Source organism: Uranotaenia lowii, chromosome 3 (assembly GCF_029784155.1).
Source record: "Uranotaenia lowii strain MFRU-FL chromosome 3, ASM2978415v1, whole genome shotgun sequence".
Lineage (NCBI taxonomy): Eukaryota > Metazoa > Arthropoda > Insecta > Diptera > Culicidae > Uranotaenia > Uranotaenia lowii.
The window spans coordinates 284,512,570-284,531,664 of NC_073693.1; the positions used below are offsets into that span (position 1 = coordinate 284,512,570).

A 19,095-nucleotide genomic window follows, 5' to 3' on the forward strand; every position below is an offset into this window, starting at 1 on the left:
GTAAGTAAGTAAGCAAGTACTACCGTATTTGCAAGCAAGAAAAAAAGGAAGAAAGTAAGTAAGTGTGTAAGTAAAGGGTGATACGGTCAAAATTTGGTCAATATCAACTTGACGTATTTCTTTCAATTTTGCATTTAAAAAACCTGAACACCCCTCATTTTGAAGGTGTGTGTGTGTAGAATGTTGCTCCTATTTTGATTTTGGAATTCACTATTCAGTTGTCAAAATGCCGTCCAAGGAAGAAGAGCAGCGTATCAAAATTTTGCTCGCGCCATCGCGAAAATCCGAACTACTCACACGCAAAGCTGGCAAAATCGCTAAAAGTTGCCAAATCAAACGTTACAAATGAAATTCAAGTGTTTGGGGAATGGTTGTCGACAGCCAGGAAATCTGGATCGGGGGGAAATCGAAAACCGGAAGCCGCTGAGACGACAAAGAGAGTTGCCGTTAGTTTCAAGCGAAACCCTAGCCTCTCTCTCCGAGATGCCGCAAATAAGCAGGGTGTATCGTATACAACCGTACATCGAGCCAAAAAACGAGCCGGACTATCGACTTACAAGAAGGTAGTGACTCCAAATCGCGATGATAAATAAAATACGACGGCCAAATCGCGATCCCGGAGGCTGTACACGACGATGCTGACGAAGTTTGACTGCGTGGTAATGGACGACGAAACCTACGTCAAAGCCGACTACAAGCAGCTTCCGGGACAGGTAAAAAGGCCATGGAGTGGTACGCCTCCAACAACGTGCAGGTGGTTCCCAAGGACAAGAACCCTTGGGAGGGTGTTGGGACACGCCAGAGCTCCGCCCAATTGAGAAATATTGGGCTATTGTCAAGCGGAACCTAAAGAAGACCAAAAAACTGCTAAGGACGAGCAGCAGTTCAAGGCAAACTGGCTTTCTGCGGCGAAGAAGGTGAACAAGGTGGCTGTACAAAATCTGATGGCAGAGGTTAAGCGTAAGGTCCGGCAATTTGGATTTGGAAAAGCGGAAGCCTAACAGAATATTTTTCCTGAATTTTATACATACTAATTAAAGTTGAAAAAGAAATTTAAGTTGATTTTTTAAATAAACTATTTCATCGATTTACACGCGTTTTCCCTTGACCAAATTTTGACCGTATCACCCTTTAAGTATGTAAGTAGGTATGTACCTGTAAGTAAGTAAGTTAGTGAGTAAGTTATTAAGTGAGCAAGTAAATAAGTAAGCATGTAAGTTAGTTAGTTAGTGAGGAGTAAAGTAGAGTCATTCAATTGGTCGAGTTATTTAAAAAAAAATTTGCGAAGCTTTTCTATCAATCGAATTGTACTTACAGGACCTCCTAACTAATATTCTAATCCCAAATGTAACAATAACAGGAACGGTTTGTTCGACCGAAGCACTCAACTTGTATTCAAGGAATGTCCAAATCGCGATTACCATGAAAAATAAATGAGTGTTGCTGTAGCAGCTTTCCACATACCTTCTGGATTTCTTAAAATATCACCAGTCATGACTGTCAGCGACCGTTTTTGTCATCCGTAAGCGCCACATAAATTCACTTTTATTGACGGGATGTTCGATTTAGCTGTTTCGATTGGAAACATTCATCAAAACTCTGAACCAAAAGGAATGTGTTTTTGTTTTAGAGAATATACCGTTTCCTTATCAATTGCCTACAGGCGTATTAGCTATCAACATAGTGATTTACTTTCTTGCAGATGGAAAAACTGTTTCAACAAATAATACTTTTCACTTATTTTCAGAGAAAAACAAGATCTTTTTTAGAATATTGGACACAATATCAGAACACGTTTACTGATTACCGGTCAATTTGCCACTGACAATCAGTTTTGGTTGAAGAACTCGGCGCTGCAAAGCTGATCCAAGACCATGGGCGTCAACACTTCAATCCATAGAATGTAGAACAAACCTGTAAAAAAATAAGAGGAAAAATAAACAGTTAAACTCAAGCAGTTGTAGCGAATGCGCAGGATTAAGATAAGCTCGAATATGGTGTGTCAGTTTGACAATTAGAGGATTGAGTACTTATTTTTCTCTACCGAATCATCAAAGTCAGGGGCTTGTCTGGTTTGATGGTTACATCAGGGATTTATCTTATCATAGTTTAGGAAGGCAATTCAGCAGAATTTCACAAATCCTTCAACCCACATTTCAGTTTATTGCAATCCAGGGCCCCATATCGACGATGACAGACTTTATTTACACAAGTGTGGCCCATCAATTAATTGATTGATTGAATTGTGAGTGAGAAACGGTTTAAAAATGCGAGGATTTACTGAAGTAAAATTGAGAAATTATTTTGGATATATATTTTTTCATATATATATTTTTTCTTTTGTAAATTAGAGCTACTATTTTTTCTGATGGTAACAATAAATCGTCTCTTTTTTAAATATATTGGAAGCAAATTTAATACATCACTCTGTGCTACGTTCTGGCAAGTCGAGTGATTTTCAGGGCATTACTATCGGGAGACGCTAAGACGTATCGATTTTCTTCGAGGAGGGGCGTCAATCGATCGCTTGCAACACTTCATGCATATGACATGAGTGTGGAACTTCGAATGCGTAATGAGCGTTGATAGTTTCCGTCCCGAAATTGTTGTATTATTTACTGATGTGCTTACGGATTGTTTAAAGACATTTTAGAAAGTGTGGGTTTTACTAATGAAGCATGAAAGAAAAAAAAATCCGCTGAACTAGTTTATTATCTGGAATTCACAATATTGGCTTGGGAAGATTTTTGTTGTTCGAAAATGTAGGCGAAAGAATTTCATTTCACTAACAGTTATACTATGCAATCCTTTGTTCTCCATTAGGCCGATTTTATTCGCTGAATCGAAGCGGAAACATTAAGCAGGACGAATAACAGATAGAAATTTTTTTTAAGAACTGAGCATTTTTCTATTATATTAGTTTTCACAATTGGGAGTTTAGTATTCTTTTCAAGTTTTGAATGACAAAATGTTTTGATTTACGATAATATTGGTGATGAGATGTGACGTATTCATTCTTTGAAGGTTTTTTTTTTGTGGAATATTTAACTTACTCTAAATATTTAAAAAAAGAATGGTATTCGTAAAAACCTCGAATCTCGATTTTAAACTTAAAAATTTTCAAAGAAAAAAAATTCAAAGAAGTTTTTCTATGTTTCCTATATCACTTTCACGTGATATATTTGATTGCTTTAGTTGTTGTTGAGCTCCAATAACTACTTCTGATTTAAATTTGTTTCAAAAGGATTATCGATATTTATTTATTTATTGATAGATCCTAGGCTTCAGCCTTTTATCTTTAATGGTGTTTACAATATATCTATGAAAAAAACTAACTTAAGTCTATTTTTGATTTGTTCTCTGGACATATTCAGTTTTATAACGTTAGCATGTGCATTGTAGAGCGCCATCATTCTGTATATTGGTTCATTGCAAGCGTAGTTTTGAATTCGGTTAGGGAGCTGGAACGGTCGTAAGCTGCGTAGACTGCTACGTCCTTCGTTAGGAGAAATCTGTGACATCAAGTGCGGTGAAAAATATTTTCCACAGGTCAAATCCTTTAAAAACTTCGTGTCGATTGATGTGCTGCGATTTTCTAGTGATTCCAAGCCAACCAGCATACACAAGGCTCGATATTCTGGCATATCTTCTTGCCAGCCAAGGTTTCTCAAGGCGTACCTTAGAAAACGTTTTTGAACTCTTTCGATTCTATTCTTATGAACATTATAGTATGGCTGCCACACAATACTGGCATATTCGATAGTGGTTCGGATAAGTCCAACATATATCGAGACGATAGTATAAGGATTGTCCAACTCGTGGCAAATCCTGCTAACCATACCGTACATAGAATTGGCTTTGGCAACGACTTGTTCGATATGTTTCGAAAAACTAAGTTTTGCATCCAACTCTACGCCTAGATCTTTCACTGAAAATTTTCTTGCTTCGGAACAGTTGTTTTCAAGACAATAATCGTGCACTATGTTGCTCATTTTCCTTGAAAAGGTGATCACGCTGCATTTTGAGGCATTGATTTTCAAACCAAAATTGCTGCAACAATCAGAAAATTAGTTAAGCGCATTCTGTAGAACCATACAATCCTTGGGATACCGAACAGGAAGGAACATTTTCAAATCATCCACGTAGATCAGCACTAACACGTCACGCAGCACTTCGGGGAGCTCGTTCATTACAGTTATAAAAAGTAGGGGTCCCAAGTGACTCCCTTGAGGTACGCCGCTGTTAACCAGGAATACGCTGGATCCCAAGTTTTACAAACTGAACTCTTTCCATCAGATACGAACGTATCCATTATAGACTAACACCGGTAATCCCATTTTTGCGCAGCACTGACAGAAGAGAATTAATATTTATAACGTCAAAAGCTTTAGACATGTCTGTATATATGCATCAACTTGCGAACCCTGCGTCATCCATTGAGAAGTGCGGGAAACAAATTCTGCTAAATTCGTCACAGTAGATCGCTTTTTTTTAAAAATCCATGCTGAACATCTGCCATCTTTCTTTCTAGCCATGGGTACATCTGGTCGTAAATTATGCTCTCGAACATTTTTGGTATAGCAGAAAGAATTGCTACCCCTCGATAGTTTTCAGCGGGCAATTTTGAACCATTCTTGTGAATCGGCATAATGTGTGAGATTTTCCATAGTTTGCTAAACAAACAATCACGAATGGAAGCTGGGAAGAGCAATTGTAGAGGCTTTTCAATAGCGCCCACGCACTTTCTAAGAAATGAATTTGGAATACCATCAGGTCCACTTCCTTTGGATTCATCGAGCTGAGATATTCGGATCATTATTTGTAACAAATTTAAAAAATATCCTAATGAACACCAAATCGAATTTATATTGTAAACCTCGTCCTTCCAAGACATTTTTACACGTTACAGTCCCTGAAGTGTCAATTTGACACTCCTGGCTAAAACCAAAAAAAACTCTCTTATTTCCTAACCGATTTTTACAAAAGTTATAGTATTGGAAACCGAGAGGAGATCTACCGCAAACTGAAACGCGCAGCAGAAAGGGTAGGGTTGATGATTAATACGTCCAAGACGAAGTACATGCTGGCCTGCGGATCCGAGACCGACCGAACCCGCTTGTCCAGTAATAACAAGGTCACGATCGACGGCGACGAGCTGGAGATAGTCGAAGACTTTGTCTATCTCGGCTCACTGGTGACCGCAGACAATGACACCAGCCGTGAGATCCGGAGGCGAATTATCAGCGGAAGTCGTGCCTACTATGGACTCCACAAGCAACTGCGGTCGAGAAGACTTAGCCCTCGCACGAAGTATAACCTATATATGACGCTCATTAGACCGGTTGTTCTCTACGGGCACGAGACATGGATATTGTTCGACGAGGACCTGCGTACACTCGGAGTATTCGAGCGACGAGTGTTAAGAATCTTTGGCGGCGTACAGGAGAACGGAGTGTGGAGGCGAAGGATGAACCACGAGCTCGCGCGACTCTACGGCGAACCCAGTATCCAGAAGGTGGTGAAGGCTGGCCGGATACGCTGGGCGGGACATGTTGCGAGAATGCCGGATGACTGTCCTGCAAAACAGGTGTTCGCTACGAATCCGGTAGGAACAAGACGAGCGGGGGCGCAACGAGCGAGGTGGTTAGACCAAGTGGAGCGTGATCTGGCGAACGTGGGGTGCCCGAGGAATTGGAGAACGGTTGCCATGGACCGAGTGAATTTTAGGAATTATGTTCGTTAAGTTCTGTCGTGAGACGGAATGCTATGAAAATAAATAAAAAAAATAAAATTAGTATTGGAAACCTTATAATGAAACTCAAATCCGAAAAAAACATGCTTCGAAAAAAAGACTGTATCAACTGTAATCAACTACTGAATGCTCAAAAAAAATTTCACTAAGTGTCCAAGGAAGCTGAAGTTAGAAGCTATATGTTGCACATCAGGATTTTTTTTAATTTGAATTTTTTAAATTTTGAAAAGAGGATTGAATAGTTGACTAAATTTGGAACATTTTTGCATTTTTAGATTGTCAAAATACGAAACACAGATTTTTTTTAGGAATTTTCAAATGTAGCTGTTTTTTTTAACTTTTTGTGAATTTGCAATTTCTCAGATTTTTCGCACTTAAATTCAACTTTGTACTAGATTTCGAGATTTCCGATTTATATTCACCAGAAAGCCAATTTCATACCGATTCAAGTGGTGGAATTACATAAGCGCTGCCATATGTGCTTTCAGTCCTTTCAAATCAGGTACTTCCTGTAAGAGATGTTGATCCACTTTGTACATGTTTTCTTTCTGGTTTGAAAAATCATAACATCTCAGTTGATTTCTATTTTGAACGTTGAAGATTAGATTTGTTCAGTGACTTTCTGGAAGAGAATTCTTTTTTCTTGTAATAAAATGTTCGTTTCCTGTAGAAATTTCATTTTTTTTTAATCAGATATGATTTTTATAGACTCATCGTATTTGAAGATGAGTCTATGAAAAATCATATCTTCCTTTGAAAAACGTATTTGTGGCACTTATCGCTGTCAATCACATCTAGATACTGCACGGTTATTGAACATGCTTAATGTTGTTCCTATTCCTATATGATATGCCGAAGAATTTGTAAACAATGAGAAATAAGTTTTTCCTTTGACAAGCTGGGAAAATAGCTGATAGGAATGAAATCTGAAACCGCCTTTCAATTTACGATGACTTTGGACACTGTTCATATCCATATTTATTTGATTTTTTTTCCTGGGAAATTCCGGCTTGCTGTCTATTTTATTTATTGTATTGTATTTACTGTATTTAAAGTTATTTTTGGCCGATTTCAAAATATTTTTTGAGATGTTCACCTAAAAAGTGTCGTTTCCTAATTATCGACTCGGCTGGTCATGAAAAGCTGTCATTTTATCTGTTTTTCCGAATGATCCGTCAACTTTACTTTTTTGGTTTAAAGTTTTCTTGCGTTATTTGCAGCAAGTTCTTCAGGCATACCAATTTTTTATTGTAGATTCATGAACTTTACTGTACTTTACATAAACTCCGTTCAATAAAAAATGAGCAATTGGTCTCTCAGATGCCAAACTGTCAAAATATTTGTCAGGATTTTTGTTGAGTATTTCTTAAATCGATCAAAATGTTTTTACTTTTCTATGAATGATTTTTTTCTTCTTTATTTCTAATAGCAAAATGAGGTTTAAATAAAGAGTTTGATCTATAGCTTGTTTAACCAGAACAAAAAACAAGTTTTCACAACTTAAAACAGTACCTCACTCAAACTACATGTTTTAAATATTCCAAACAAACATATTTTATTTAATTTACGATTAGGATCGCGTATGATAAGTTTAAAATTTCAAACTAATATTAAATTAACACGTAGCTAGGCGTAAGGATCATTTGAATATGAACAGTTATTGACGTTTCTATCATAAATAGATTTTATAAATTGAGAACTAAATAACAATGCTGGTTTTCGTGTTAAATGATTTTTTTAAATGGTAGGTAATACTACTGATTTCATAAACATACGGAAATCACAAAGACATTTTTTTTGTTTAATTTTTTTAAATTAGTTTTTAGGTAACACGCTGTCCATAGAACTACGCCTTCAAACTTAAAATCTAGAAATGGAAATTCAAATAACTCATTGACAGGTGAACGATTGGAGAATTAATTGCACTAGTATAACACATGAAGGGGTTTTCTTGAACTTATATTTTATAAAGCTTAGCAAAAAGTTGTATTTTTGGAATCATGACAGTGTTCAGAATACGAATGACTTAGTACACGGACAATCAAGAAACAAAATTTGTTTTAAATATGATGTAAGGATGATTTAAAGTAAATTAAAATCCCAATAATTATTATTATTAGAGTTCAGTTATCAAAATATCAGATATTAGAAGTTTTTACGATAAAATTTCTAAGAAGGATGTATGTATGTATGGAACGAAGAAATGTCGTTATAATTTAGGGTTTCACTTGCTGCAGTTCAAAATGTTCATCATATAATAATGTCAATAACAGGACTGGAAAAACTAGATAGCACTGGTTGTTGGAGCCTTGGTGACTACCGCTGCCTGCCCGCTCCCCCTGTGGGATTGGGCCTATGCTTGACAACCCCCAATGGTCGTCAAAACAGCGGAGGCAGGTCAAATGACGGGCTGCCTGGCTTGCCAAGGTGGACTGTATACAGGACGATCGTTGCCGAACTAAACTCTTTCGTATTTAGCTCTGAAAAGAGCTGTTTGAATTTGGCAACGTTCAACGGGAGCAAAGTTTCGGAGCAGCGAGCACAAAGAAAACACTAGTCACTTAACTTTCCATTTGGTTCTATATTTCTCTACACATTATTTCTCTAAACACTTTTTTCTTCTTCTGTTCACTTTCTGCTTGAGTAATATCACCGGTTCCGTCCGAACACGATGATGATTCGAGCAGCCTATTCCTTCTCGGCTACTTTTTCCTCATCAGTTGCTTCTCTCCTTCGGCTGCTGCTTCGGTCGTTGTCGGCTCCGTGGTTGAATCAAAACTGTACTCGCGTGGCGAACGGAACCGCGGTTTTTATAACCTCGGCTCGTCGCGCGCTGCTCGCTGGTTGGTCGATGTTTTTGCTCTCCGCTCTCCTTCTTCCGGCCGCTCTCCTTTTTCCGATCGCTCTCCTTTCTTAGATCGCTCTTCTTCAGATCGCGCTCGTTCTTCAGCCCGCTTTGCGGACTGAACACTAGTCAAAAGCGTTTCCAGATTTTATCCTTTCACCCACCCTCCAAACCAAAATTTTCAACTCTTTCTCTTTCTTCCAATCTATTCATTGACTACTAGGACGTGGCTGGCGCCCTTATTGACGTTTAAAGAGAGAGCATAAGTTTTGAGCAGTGTGAATGAGTTGCTAGTCCCAAGCAGCATTCATTTGACCTCGATGGCCTCGGTCAATCACGGAGTGACAACCATTGGCGATATAGAATTCGTTCTGCTAAGCCACACCTGCGATCATGGTTTTCGAAATGCATTTCTTTAAAAAAAAAAAATGGGAGACAGACAATAATATCACTAATTGAATATTAAAAGAAGCATAAACTTGTTTGGTGAAAATCATTTTGTAATAATTGATAATGCAGCATTTCGAGTTCAATGATTCAGGTGGATGTGGTGAGTAGTCGATCAAGCTAAGCTAAAAAATATAAACATTTTTGGGCTTCTGGGCCCAGCTCCGCCTGATTGTTAATAAGAAGGGATGAAGAAGTCCCTTTTTTATACACAACCACGCCCATAGAAGAGGTTACAAAAATCCAATGCCTATTTAGCAAATCTCTGTGCGGCAAATGCGCTGAAAATGTACTATACTTAAAATGCACTACTGGCATAAAGACTCCAGCTTCCAAGCAAAATTATGCATGATCACTACATTCAATCGAAACTAGAAAAACATTTTATGGAATTTTTCTATTGGATAATTCATAAAAAAAAAATAGTGAGAATCGAACTCATTGCAACATTCTCATCTCGGCTTGCCAGCCGTTATTTATTTTACCCTGAGCACCATCTGAATCGGTTAGCCAACGAAGGTTTATTGTCTTCGCTTAGTTAAGCTTAGTTTTTTTTTTGAAATGGGACAGCTACGAATGCGTGTATCTCAAAAACCTTTCGTTTGATCTAAAAACTTTCTATGAAGGAAATGAAGGTAATTTTATGATAATTCATGAAAAAAAATTTAAAAAAATTATTTATCGTTTTTTTGTAAGAATAAATTCTACTTTATTTTTGGTACCTCCCATCGGCTAGCGCACACTTTTTTCAGTCATGATATTGATCAGTTTTTTTTTAAACTAATACTTAAACTAATCTGTATTTTAGGTAGCTACACCCTCTTCCTTCGGACTAATACTTCTCTTTTAAAAGAAACTGAGGGCAATTCAGTGGATACAGATGTTTCTAAATTAACAAATTTGATTATTTTTGATCCACTGTTTGAGCGTTTTTAATGGAATTTCTGCTGGCAAAATCTGGCAATAACGAAGTAAAACCATCATGAGATTAAATTTAAAGTATAATCGATTAGTATAGATCGTAGTTTGCGAAGGGTGTATAAAAGATTACTCTTTTAGGCTTTTAAAAACAACGAAAACCATAGTCTTTGTTTTGAATAATGTTATTTCTTTCCACAGGAGCAGAATTTTGGCAAATCATAATATTTCATTAAAAATAACCAGCAAATACATACTTTAATATACTCGGGGATTTGCCACGAGCAGACATGGTATAGGATTCAAACGCTAGAATTTGTTTAAAAAAGGGTATTTCCTAAGTTTTATCGTTCATCAGAAATCATCTGTCTCATAGCCTCGGAACCGGCTATACAGCTTACGAGTTCTGGAACAAGCAAAAATTTAGTGTTTGAGGTGTAAACCACATGATGACTCATTACCAGGCAACACTTTCAGCTTATCGGAGAAAATTTTTTTCGATAATTTCAGCGATCTACCCTTAGTTTTTCGCTTTTTGAAAATTAAAAATGCTGGTATGAGACTTGATTCTCTGATGACCCTTAGCCGAAGTTGCCGATCATATGCTTCACTCCAATGCTTGATTTGAACGTTGTGAACATTTTTGACAGTATTTGCACACTTTAACACCACTCACATACAGTATTCTTCGAATAATCAACGGTTTTGTCAGCTATCAATTTGATTATGATGGATTTTGAATGAAACTGTGCAAAATTATTTTTTCCTTTTTCTCTTGCATCGTAAATATCTCAAAAACGCGTAATTTTTGAATTTAAAAAAAAAATAGGTCGGATAGTAATTTTTACAGGCAACAAATTGCTGCCAAAATTTTGAATGTCCGATTACTAGTAAACGAGCTATTAGCAAAAGAAAGTGCAGCCTTGGGCAGAAGGAATAAATGTAGTTGTATTTATACATATCTTGTCGGCCAAAAATGTTCAAATTTTAAACATCTATCCGTTTTTTCTACCAAAAGCGCTTTATTTAATTTAACACTTAGAGGAAAAAAACTGTTGAATATTAATTTAGCTAACATCTTTACTTTCTTTTATTTTTACAGGAGCTATCTTACTATTCAAAATGATCAGTTTTATCTGTGTATCATTATTTTTTTTATTTAGTCGAGAAACTTTTTCGAGTTCATTTTCCGGTTTCAACGACATACACATTGAAAACTGTGAATTTCAGTTGGTTTTGAGTCTTCAAACATGCATCAGGCATCATGAAATTAGTATTTTTGGTCTGATAATGATGATGAATCAACGAAATCTTAGCTGAATAAACAAGATTATGTGAACAAGGAAGGTAAATAAAACTAAGGTTTGATTTTGACTTGACTTGAAAATGTACTTTTATTTCAATTTTTGTTACAATTTTACATATTTATACTTTAAGAGACACAGGATACTTTTCAACTTTGATGATTGAAATTTGTTAAGCTGTTTGTATTTTCCTGATCCAATCAGATTTAGCAAGAATTTATAACATCCGTGAAGTGAGATACTTGAGGAATAAGTTTTTTTTTCAATTTGTTCGTTATTTTCTAACGTGTTATTGAAACTTCGGTGAACTCGTGCAATCAAGGTGAATAATCACATTCATTACATTATATTTATCAGAAACTACATAAAGTAGCGTTCATTCATACGAAGAAAAAAAAATTTAGGTAAATTGCTGTGAATCAATGCACACACGGTAAAAAAATGAATATGCATAACTATTTTTGCGAAGCCACCTTACCTTATGGTATAGCTTTGAATAGGAATACTTAACCCAACGTGTACATTGAAACTCCTAACGTTTAAATCGGCGATATTGAGGTGAATCCGTGCAGTCGTAGTGATCTTCAATTATTCCATAAATTTTCCAAACAGATTTTTATATGTATTGCTAACATAGCGAAATCGAGGTGAATCCATGAACTAATGGTAAAGATGTTTCAAGAAATTAATAGGAAAGTATAGGCAAGTATGTTCAAATATATAAAAAAAAACAATTAATCATTTTCATTTTCATTCATACGACTGCCATTCCAGTCATTTGAACTCGCTGCATGTAGAGGAAAAAATGATGCATTAATATCAAAACAAACAACGGAATCCAATCGGATTAGTGCAGCGGCCGGCCGTTGGCCACAAACCATCTGATGGAGCTGGGCCAATCGTCCGTCTTCTGTCCGTTCCACCAGACCCGGGACCAGAACTGATTGGACCGACTTAAGGCGGGTGTTGACGTTTTGATTGTGGCGGCGCGACTTTGACAGCTGCATGCAGTAGGTACCACCGTCTACCTAATTGCATGCAGCGTTAAGGCAGCTGATAACAGCAGACGGCTGTATAGTAATTATTATTGGGGATTTGACGTTTGAGCGTTGTGTTATTGTGTCTACATGAAGTGCGATCAGCTGAATGATATTTGAAAAGTGAATGCAAGTTTCAAAATTCATATTTCTTAGGGTAAATTTACACAACTTTTGGAGAAAGAAACAACTTTGTATTGGCATTTTAGTTTTCAATATTCTGTGACTTTCTTACTGGATCTGATGAAATGTAAGGGTCATCTTTGTGTCGATTTAAAGATACCCAGTGTACCTTTCAATTTTATTGTACACGGAAGTTCGTCATCCCCCGAAGGGTGTCATAATTTCACTTAAATAATTTACATTTTGAACTTACTATTAAAATCGTGTGCACAATCCAGAGTGCTCCTCCAATGACTGTGTTTGCAGCGAGAAAGTGAACATCTAGCCCATTTCCCACACCACACCATAAATAATCCCACCCAAACATGGAGGAAGCAACAAAACCTGCCGGGTGCTACCTACTATATATGGGAAAAAATGGTGAATGAAACCAGCGACCGAATGGAAGAAAAAAACAGCACCACCAACCATTTGTCTGAATCCTCACAAAAGCGACAGTGCAGTACATCGTACACGAGTCTAACTACACTACTGAAATAGCGCAATTGTTGTCGGTATGGTATGGAGTAGAAAGAGCGCTCTCGAAATGGATACCTATTACTTTTATTTTCTTCCTAGGAAAGAGTGCCATATAGCCTGTATATGAGAAAATACCTTTCAACTAAATAGATAGGGCTTGGTGCCAATGACAAAGGCCAGCTGGACAGAGGTTTTATTTCTGAAAAGGCCCCTACCACTTACTGGTCATATTGGGGAAAAGGAAAGTTGATTTGTTAGATCAAATTTCAAAAGTTTGGAAGCAATTTGAAAAAAATAATAACCTGGCTTAGTTATTATTTTTTCAAATTGCTTCGAACCTTTGAATCAATCAAAAGAAACATGGCTTACTTTTTGCTTAAGCTTAGCTTAGCTTTAGTTTAGCTTTAGCTTAGTTTTAAATTAGTTTTAGTTAAGCTTTATTTAGCTTAACTATAGCTTAGCTTTAGTTTAGCTTTAGCTTAGTTTTAAATTAGTTTTAGTTAAGCTTTATTTAGCTTGACTATAGCTTAGCTTTAGCTTAGCTTTACCCTATCTTTAGCTTAGCTTTAGCTTAGCTTTAGCTTAGCTTTAGCTTAGCTTTAGCTTAGCTTTAGCTTAGCTTTAGCTTAGCTTTAGCTTAGCTTTAGCTTAGCTTTAGCTTAGCTTTAGCTTAGCTTTAGCTTAGCTTTAGCTTAGCTTTAGCTTAGCTTTAGCTTAGCTTTAGCTTAGCTTTAGCTTAGCTTTAGCTTAGCTTTAGCTTAGCTTTAGCTTAGCTTTAGCTTAGCTTTAGCTTAGCTTTAGCTTAGCTTTAGCTTAGCTTTAGCTTAGCTTTAGCTTAGCTTTAGCTTAGCTTTAGCTTAGCTTTAGCTTAGCTTTAGCTTAGCTTTAGCTTAGCTTTAGCTTAGCTTTAGCTTAGCTTTAGCTTAGCTTTAGCTTAGCTTTAGCTTAGCTTTAGCTTAGCTTTAGCTTAGCTTTAGCTTAGCTTTAGCTTAGCTTTAGCTTAGCTTTAGCTTAGCTTTAGCTTAGCTTTAGCTTAGCTTTAGCTTAGCTTTAGCTTAGCTTTAGCTTAGCTTTAGCTTAGCTTTAGCTTAGCTTTAGCTTAGCTTTAGCTTAGCTTTAGCTTAGCTTTAGCTTAGCTTTAGCTTAGCTTTAGCTTAGCTTTAGCTTAGCTTTAGCTTAGCTTTAGCTTAGCTTTAGCTTAGCTTTAGCTTAGCTTTAGCTTAGCTTTAGCTTAGCTTTAGCTTAGCTTTAGCTTAGCTTTAGCTTAGCTTTAGCTTAGCTTTAGCTTAGCTTTAGCTTAGCTTTAGCTTAGCTTTAGCTTAGCTTTAGCTTAGCTTTAGCTTAGCTTTAGCTTAGCTTTAGCTTAGCTTTAGCTTAGCTTTAGCTTAGCTTTAGCTTAGCTTTAGCTTAGCTTTAGCTTAGCTTTAGCTTAGCTTTAGCTTAGCTTTAGCTTAGCTTTAGCTTAGCTTTAGCTTAGCTTTAGCTTAGCTTTAGCTTAGCTTTAGCTTAGCTTTAGCTTAGCTTTAGCTTAGCTTTAGCTTAGCTTTAGCTTAGCTTTAGCTTAGCTTTAGCTTAGCTTTAGCTTAGCTTTAGCTTAGCTTTAGCTTAGCTTTAGCTTAGCTTTAGCTTAGCTTTAGCTTAGCTTTAGCTTAGCTTTAGCTTAGCTTTAGCTTAGCTTTAGCTTAGCTTTAGCTTAGCTTTAGCTTAGCTTTAGCTTAGCTTTAGCTTAGCTTTAGCTTAGCTTTAGCTTAGCTTTAGCTTAGCTTTAGCTTAGCTTTAGCTTAGCTTTAGCTTAGCTTTAGCTTAGCTTTAGCTTAGCTTTAGCTTAGCTTTAGCTTAGCTTTAGCTTAGCTTTAGCTTAGCTTTAGCTTAGCTTTAGCTTAGCTTTAAAATACTGCAACATGGATTCTTATCGATTTTATTTCCATTCAACGTTTCATACCTGATGTTCACTATTTTCAGGGTTTTTATGTCATTTTTCTTTTGTGGTTAACGCAGTTCGTCTTTTTTTGTTTATACTATTTCCATAATCGATAATCTCATCTTTTCCATAAACATTGGTCCGTAAGTTAACAACTGAGAAACAAGAAAATTAAGTTTCCAATCCTGCTTAGATAATTGAAAGAAAAAAAGTTAGTGAAATAAATGAAGTCCGCTGCCATTATAAAACCCATCCATCCCCCATGTTTTGGCCTAACATGGTTTGGCAGCGCCTGGGTAAGTGTATACAGACAAGATCGCGGCTTACAACTACTGGATGTACAACAACTCCAGACGAAATTAATGACTTGTCGAACACTTCCAGCTACATGCCGCAACTATTGTCGTACAAGACGCGGACGCGGGCCCACAAAACCGATGAGATGGTTGGTCCGTCCGTTTTTGCAACATGAAGGGACCCCTCTCAGCACGACCCACAGGTTGCTGTGGACCTTCGCAATGAGAAAAAGGGGAAGGCTGCGATCCCTGAGAAGACTTCAATTGATTTTAGACTGACAGAAAAAATGTAAGGAGTTTTTTGTGTAAATTAAATTTCTAAATTAATTTTATCAATCAAAATCTAGCAATCTAAATAACTTTAAGTTAAAAAATTCTTATCTTGAACGCCCATGACCAATTGTTTCCTTCTAAAAAAGAAGCCGAGAGTTAAGTCGGTTGTTACCGGATTCTTCCTCCCCCGCACGACGGCTTTCGGATTTCCGCGTGTCTAACTTGAAAGTGAAGGAAGAAAGAAAAAAAAACAGTGGAAAGTGATCACGTGCCGCCCGTCGTTAGAGAGCGTTGTTCTTTTTTAATGTACCAGAGTTCTGGTCACACCCGATGCATATTAGCAACAATTTACGAGGCAGTATCATTTTATGAGATTGACTAGTAGGTACTACTGCCATTAGTTAGTTGAACCGAGCTGACTTAGCCGAGAACGAATGCTGCTGGCACGAGGGGCCATTGATCGCTACATGTTCAGCATAATTTCCTATGTTGATGGGTGTCTGATGCATTCATTGCGGTAGTTAAACTGTGCAGCAGCTAGAGAGTTGATTGCTTTGAGCAGTAGGTTTTTGTTTGTTAGGGTTTCAATTTTTTTAAACTTGGTTTTGCAGGGATCAAATGCGATTCCCGGGAAGGATAGTCTTGTAACTCGACTGGTATACTAACTACTTCAAAAATGTTTAACTACTGTAATGATTTTTGAAACGTCGTCTATCTTTACTGGGTTTTAAATTCCATTCAAATTTAAATGTCATAGTACAAGCAAGATTTACTTGGATAATGTAACGTGATTTGGTAAACTTTGAGGGAGTGTTAAGCGAGGTGTTGAGAATGGTGATCCACCTGATTTATGAAATGTGGAAGCTCACTCAATGCACTACCGTTTGACACTCTTCACACTCAGGACGGAGTTAAAATTTTAATTAAGAATTAAAGCTGGAAAGGTATAAATAAAAAAAAATGGCAATAATCATTGCTTGTAGTTTATTCAGAACAATGCCCTACCAAAAACAGGCGTGATACAACGTTCAAATTCTTCGAATTTTTATTTAACAACAAAAAAAAGGAAAAGAAGTTATAAATGGAAGTTTAAAAAAGCATATTAATCAGTCAAAAAATTAAGCTACCTTTCAACAAGCAGGATAGCTAGTAAGTATTTAATCACTTGCGTCGGTCCAAATTATCTCCATTTTGGATTCCAATGAAATCGTTGAGCAGCTTTCCTCCATCGTCTGTTCGGCTGGAATAATTGCATCTGCGATGTCAGCTGCCTCCACTCACTCTCTATCGTCGTCCCGAGTGATGACCAGCACTTCGTGTCCTCTTTTGCCTACAATTCGCTTTGGACGAATCTTTCTATCCGAGGCTGGGGCCTTGTAGATTTTGCTATGCTCCTTTTGGAGAACATTTGAAGCAAAATATAAATTGCATTTCTTGCATGTACGCTCCTTGATACGCTTGACAACAGTCGGGCAGTAGGAGTCAAAAGCTACCTGTTCAGACTGGATTGAATTAGGCATAATTTTGCTCAATTTTGATTTTTTTTTAATTAAAGCTACAGTACCGTTCATAATTGTATAGAAAATGGAAGCAAGCGCACTGTCACTTCGACTTTGAACTTCCATAACCTTTTACTCTGATGATAGTTTTTGATCAATTTTTTTGCGTTAGATAGATCAACTATCACACTATTACCACACAAAATTTGAGCTCTCTCGAGTTTGTGTGGCCTGAGAAACAGTAATTTAACGAAAATCGGACTTTTTGGACTTTTCTCATTCAAACTGCAATATCTTTGAAACTACGCATTATTTTTTATTGAAATTTTGCACAGTGATTGTTGAAATATAAAGCAAGCATGTCTGAAGTTTTCGAAAAGTTCTATTGATGAGTTCAAAAGTTACGCGAGGTGCAATATTTCAGGCATGAACCTTGAATTGCGATTTCTATAGAATTTTGGACGAATGTTTTCATAGGAAAATCATATTCTCTGTTTAACAACCAGTTAATCAATTACAACCGAAAAGTCACAATAATATCGCGAGATTCTGATTCCAAAACACAAATGGACCATTTATTCCATTATTTCTTTTCTTCATTGCTTTTGCCAGACATTTTTTGTCTGATTGGTGGAGGAAATTATATTGTTCTCATAAATCGTCCAAAATTCTATAGAAATCGCATTTCAAGGTTCATGCCTGAAATATTGCACCTCGCGTAACTTTTGATCTCATCAATAGAACTTTTCGAAAACTTCAGACATGCTCGCTTTATATTTCAACAATCACTGTGCAAAATTTCAATAAAAAATAATGCGTAGTTTCAAAGATATTGCAGTTTGAATGAGAAAAGTCCAAAAAGTCCGATTTTCGTTAAATTACTGTTTCTCAGGCCACACAAACTCTAGAGAGCTCAAATTTTGTGTGGTAATAGTGTGATAGTTGATCTATCTAACGCAAAAAACTATCATCAGAGTAAAAAGTTATGGAAGTTCAAAGTCGAAGTGACAGTGCGCTTGCTTCCATTTTCTATACAATTATGAACGGTACTGTACGTAAAGCTTAGTTCTTTTAGAAATGGGACACTTTCATTTGCTAATAGCTCGTTAACTAGTTATTGGATATTAAAAATTTTGACAGCATTTTGTTGCCTGTAAAAAGTACTATTCGACCTATTTTTTTCAAAATTTAAAATTTACGCGTTTTTGAGATATGTACGATGTAAGAGAAAAAGAAAAAAATAATTTTGCACAGTTTCCTTTAAAGTTCGTCATTATCAAATTGATAGCTGACAAAACCGTTGATTATTCAAAGAATTACTGAGTTTTTGTGGTGGATAAGTATGCAAACACTGTCAATAATGTCCACAAAGTTCAAATCAAGCATTGTAGTGAAGAAAATGATCGGCAACAACGGTTAAGGATCATCAGGGAAGTCAAGTCTCATACCAGCATTTTTAATTTTCAATAAACGAAAAACTAAGGGTAGACCGCTGAAATATCCAAAACAATTTTCTCCGATAAGCTGAAAGTGTTGCCTAGTGATGACTCATAGAAATCCAACCTCAAACAACCATTTTTTGATAGTTCCAAAGCTCTTAAGCTGTAAAACCGGTACCGAAAAAAAAACGTTCAAAAATGTGGTCAAAAATAATCAAATTTGTTCATTTCGAAACAACTGTATCCACTTAAATGCTTCCAGTTTCCAGTTTCCAGAGAAGTATTGGACCAAAAATTATCAGAAATTGAAGAAGGAGGGTGAAGCCACCTAAAATATAGATTTTACGAAGTATAAGTTGGAGAAACTGATCAATACCATGACTGAAAAAAGTGTGCGCCGGCCAATGGGAGATACCAAGAATAAAGTAGAAATTTCTTTAACAAAAAACGGTAAATATTTTTTTTCAAATTTTTTCATGAAATATCATAACATTACCTTCATTTTCTTCATAGAAAGTATTTGGTTCAAAAGAATGGTTTTTGAGATACAGGCATTCGTAACTGTCCCATTTCTAAAAGAACTAAGCTTTAGCTTTACTTGAACCCCTACCCCCCCTCTCGTCACACATCGTCACACAAAGTCAAACTCCCCCCCTCCCCCTCAAATGCTACGTCATTTATGGATGTTCCCTAATGACGGTCGCCATAGAAGATAAATGTGA

At 36.6% G+C, this 19,095-nt stretch overlaps 1 protein-coding gene across 3 annotated transcripts in view; it reads right to left on the reverse strand.

Annotated features, from left to right (window-relative positions):
* Positions 1-19,095, reverse strand: part of LOC129757940 (spectrin beta chain, non-erythrocytic 1-like) — a 254,976-nt gene that overhangs the window by 92,357 nt on the left and 143,524 nt on the right. The window contains exon 1 of one of the 3 annotated variants that reach the window (XM_055755346.1): positions 1,465-1,593. The exons of the other annotated variants lie outside the window; for them this stretch is intronic. Within the exon in view, the coding sequence (XP_055611321.1) occupies positions 1,465-1,495 (31 nt within the window). The 5' untranslated portion in view covers positions 1,496-1,593. Of the gene's footprint in view, positions 1-1,464; positions 1,594-19,095 lie in introns of those variants that run through there. 3 annotated transcript variants of the gene reach the window in all.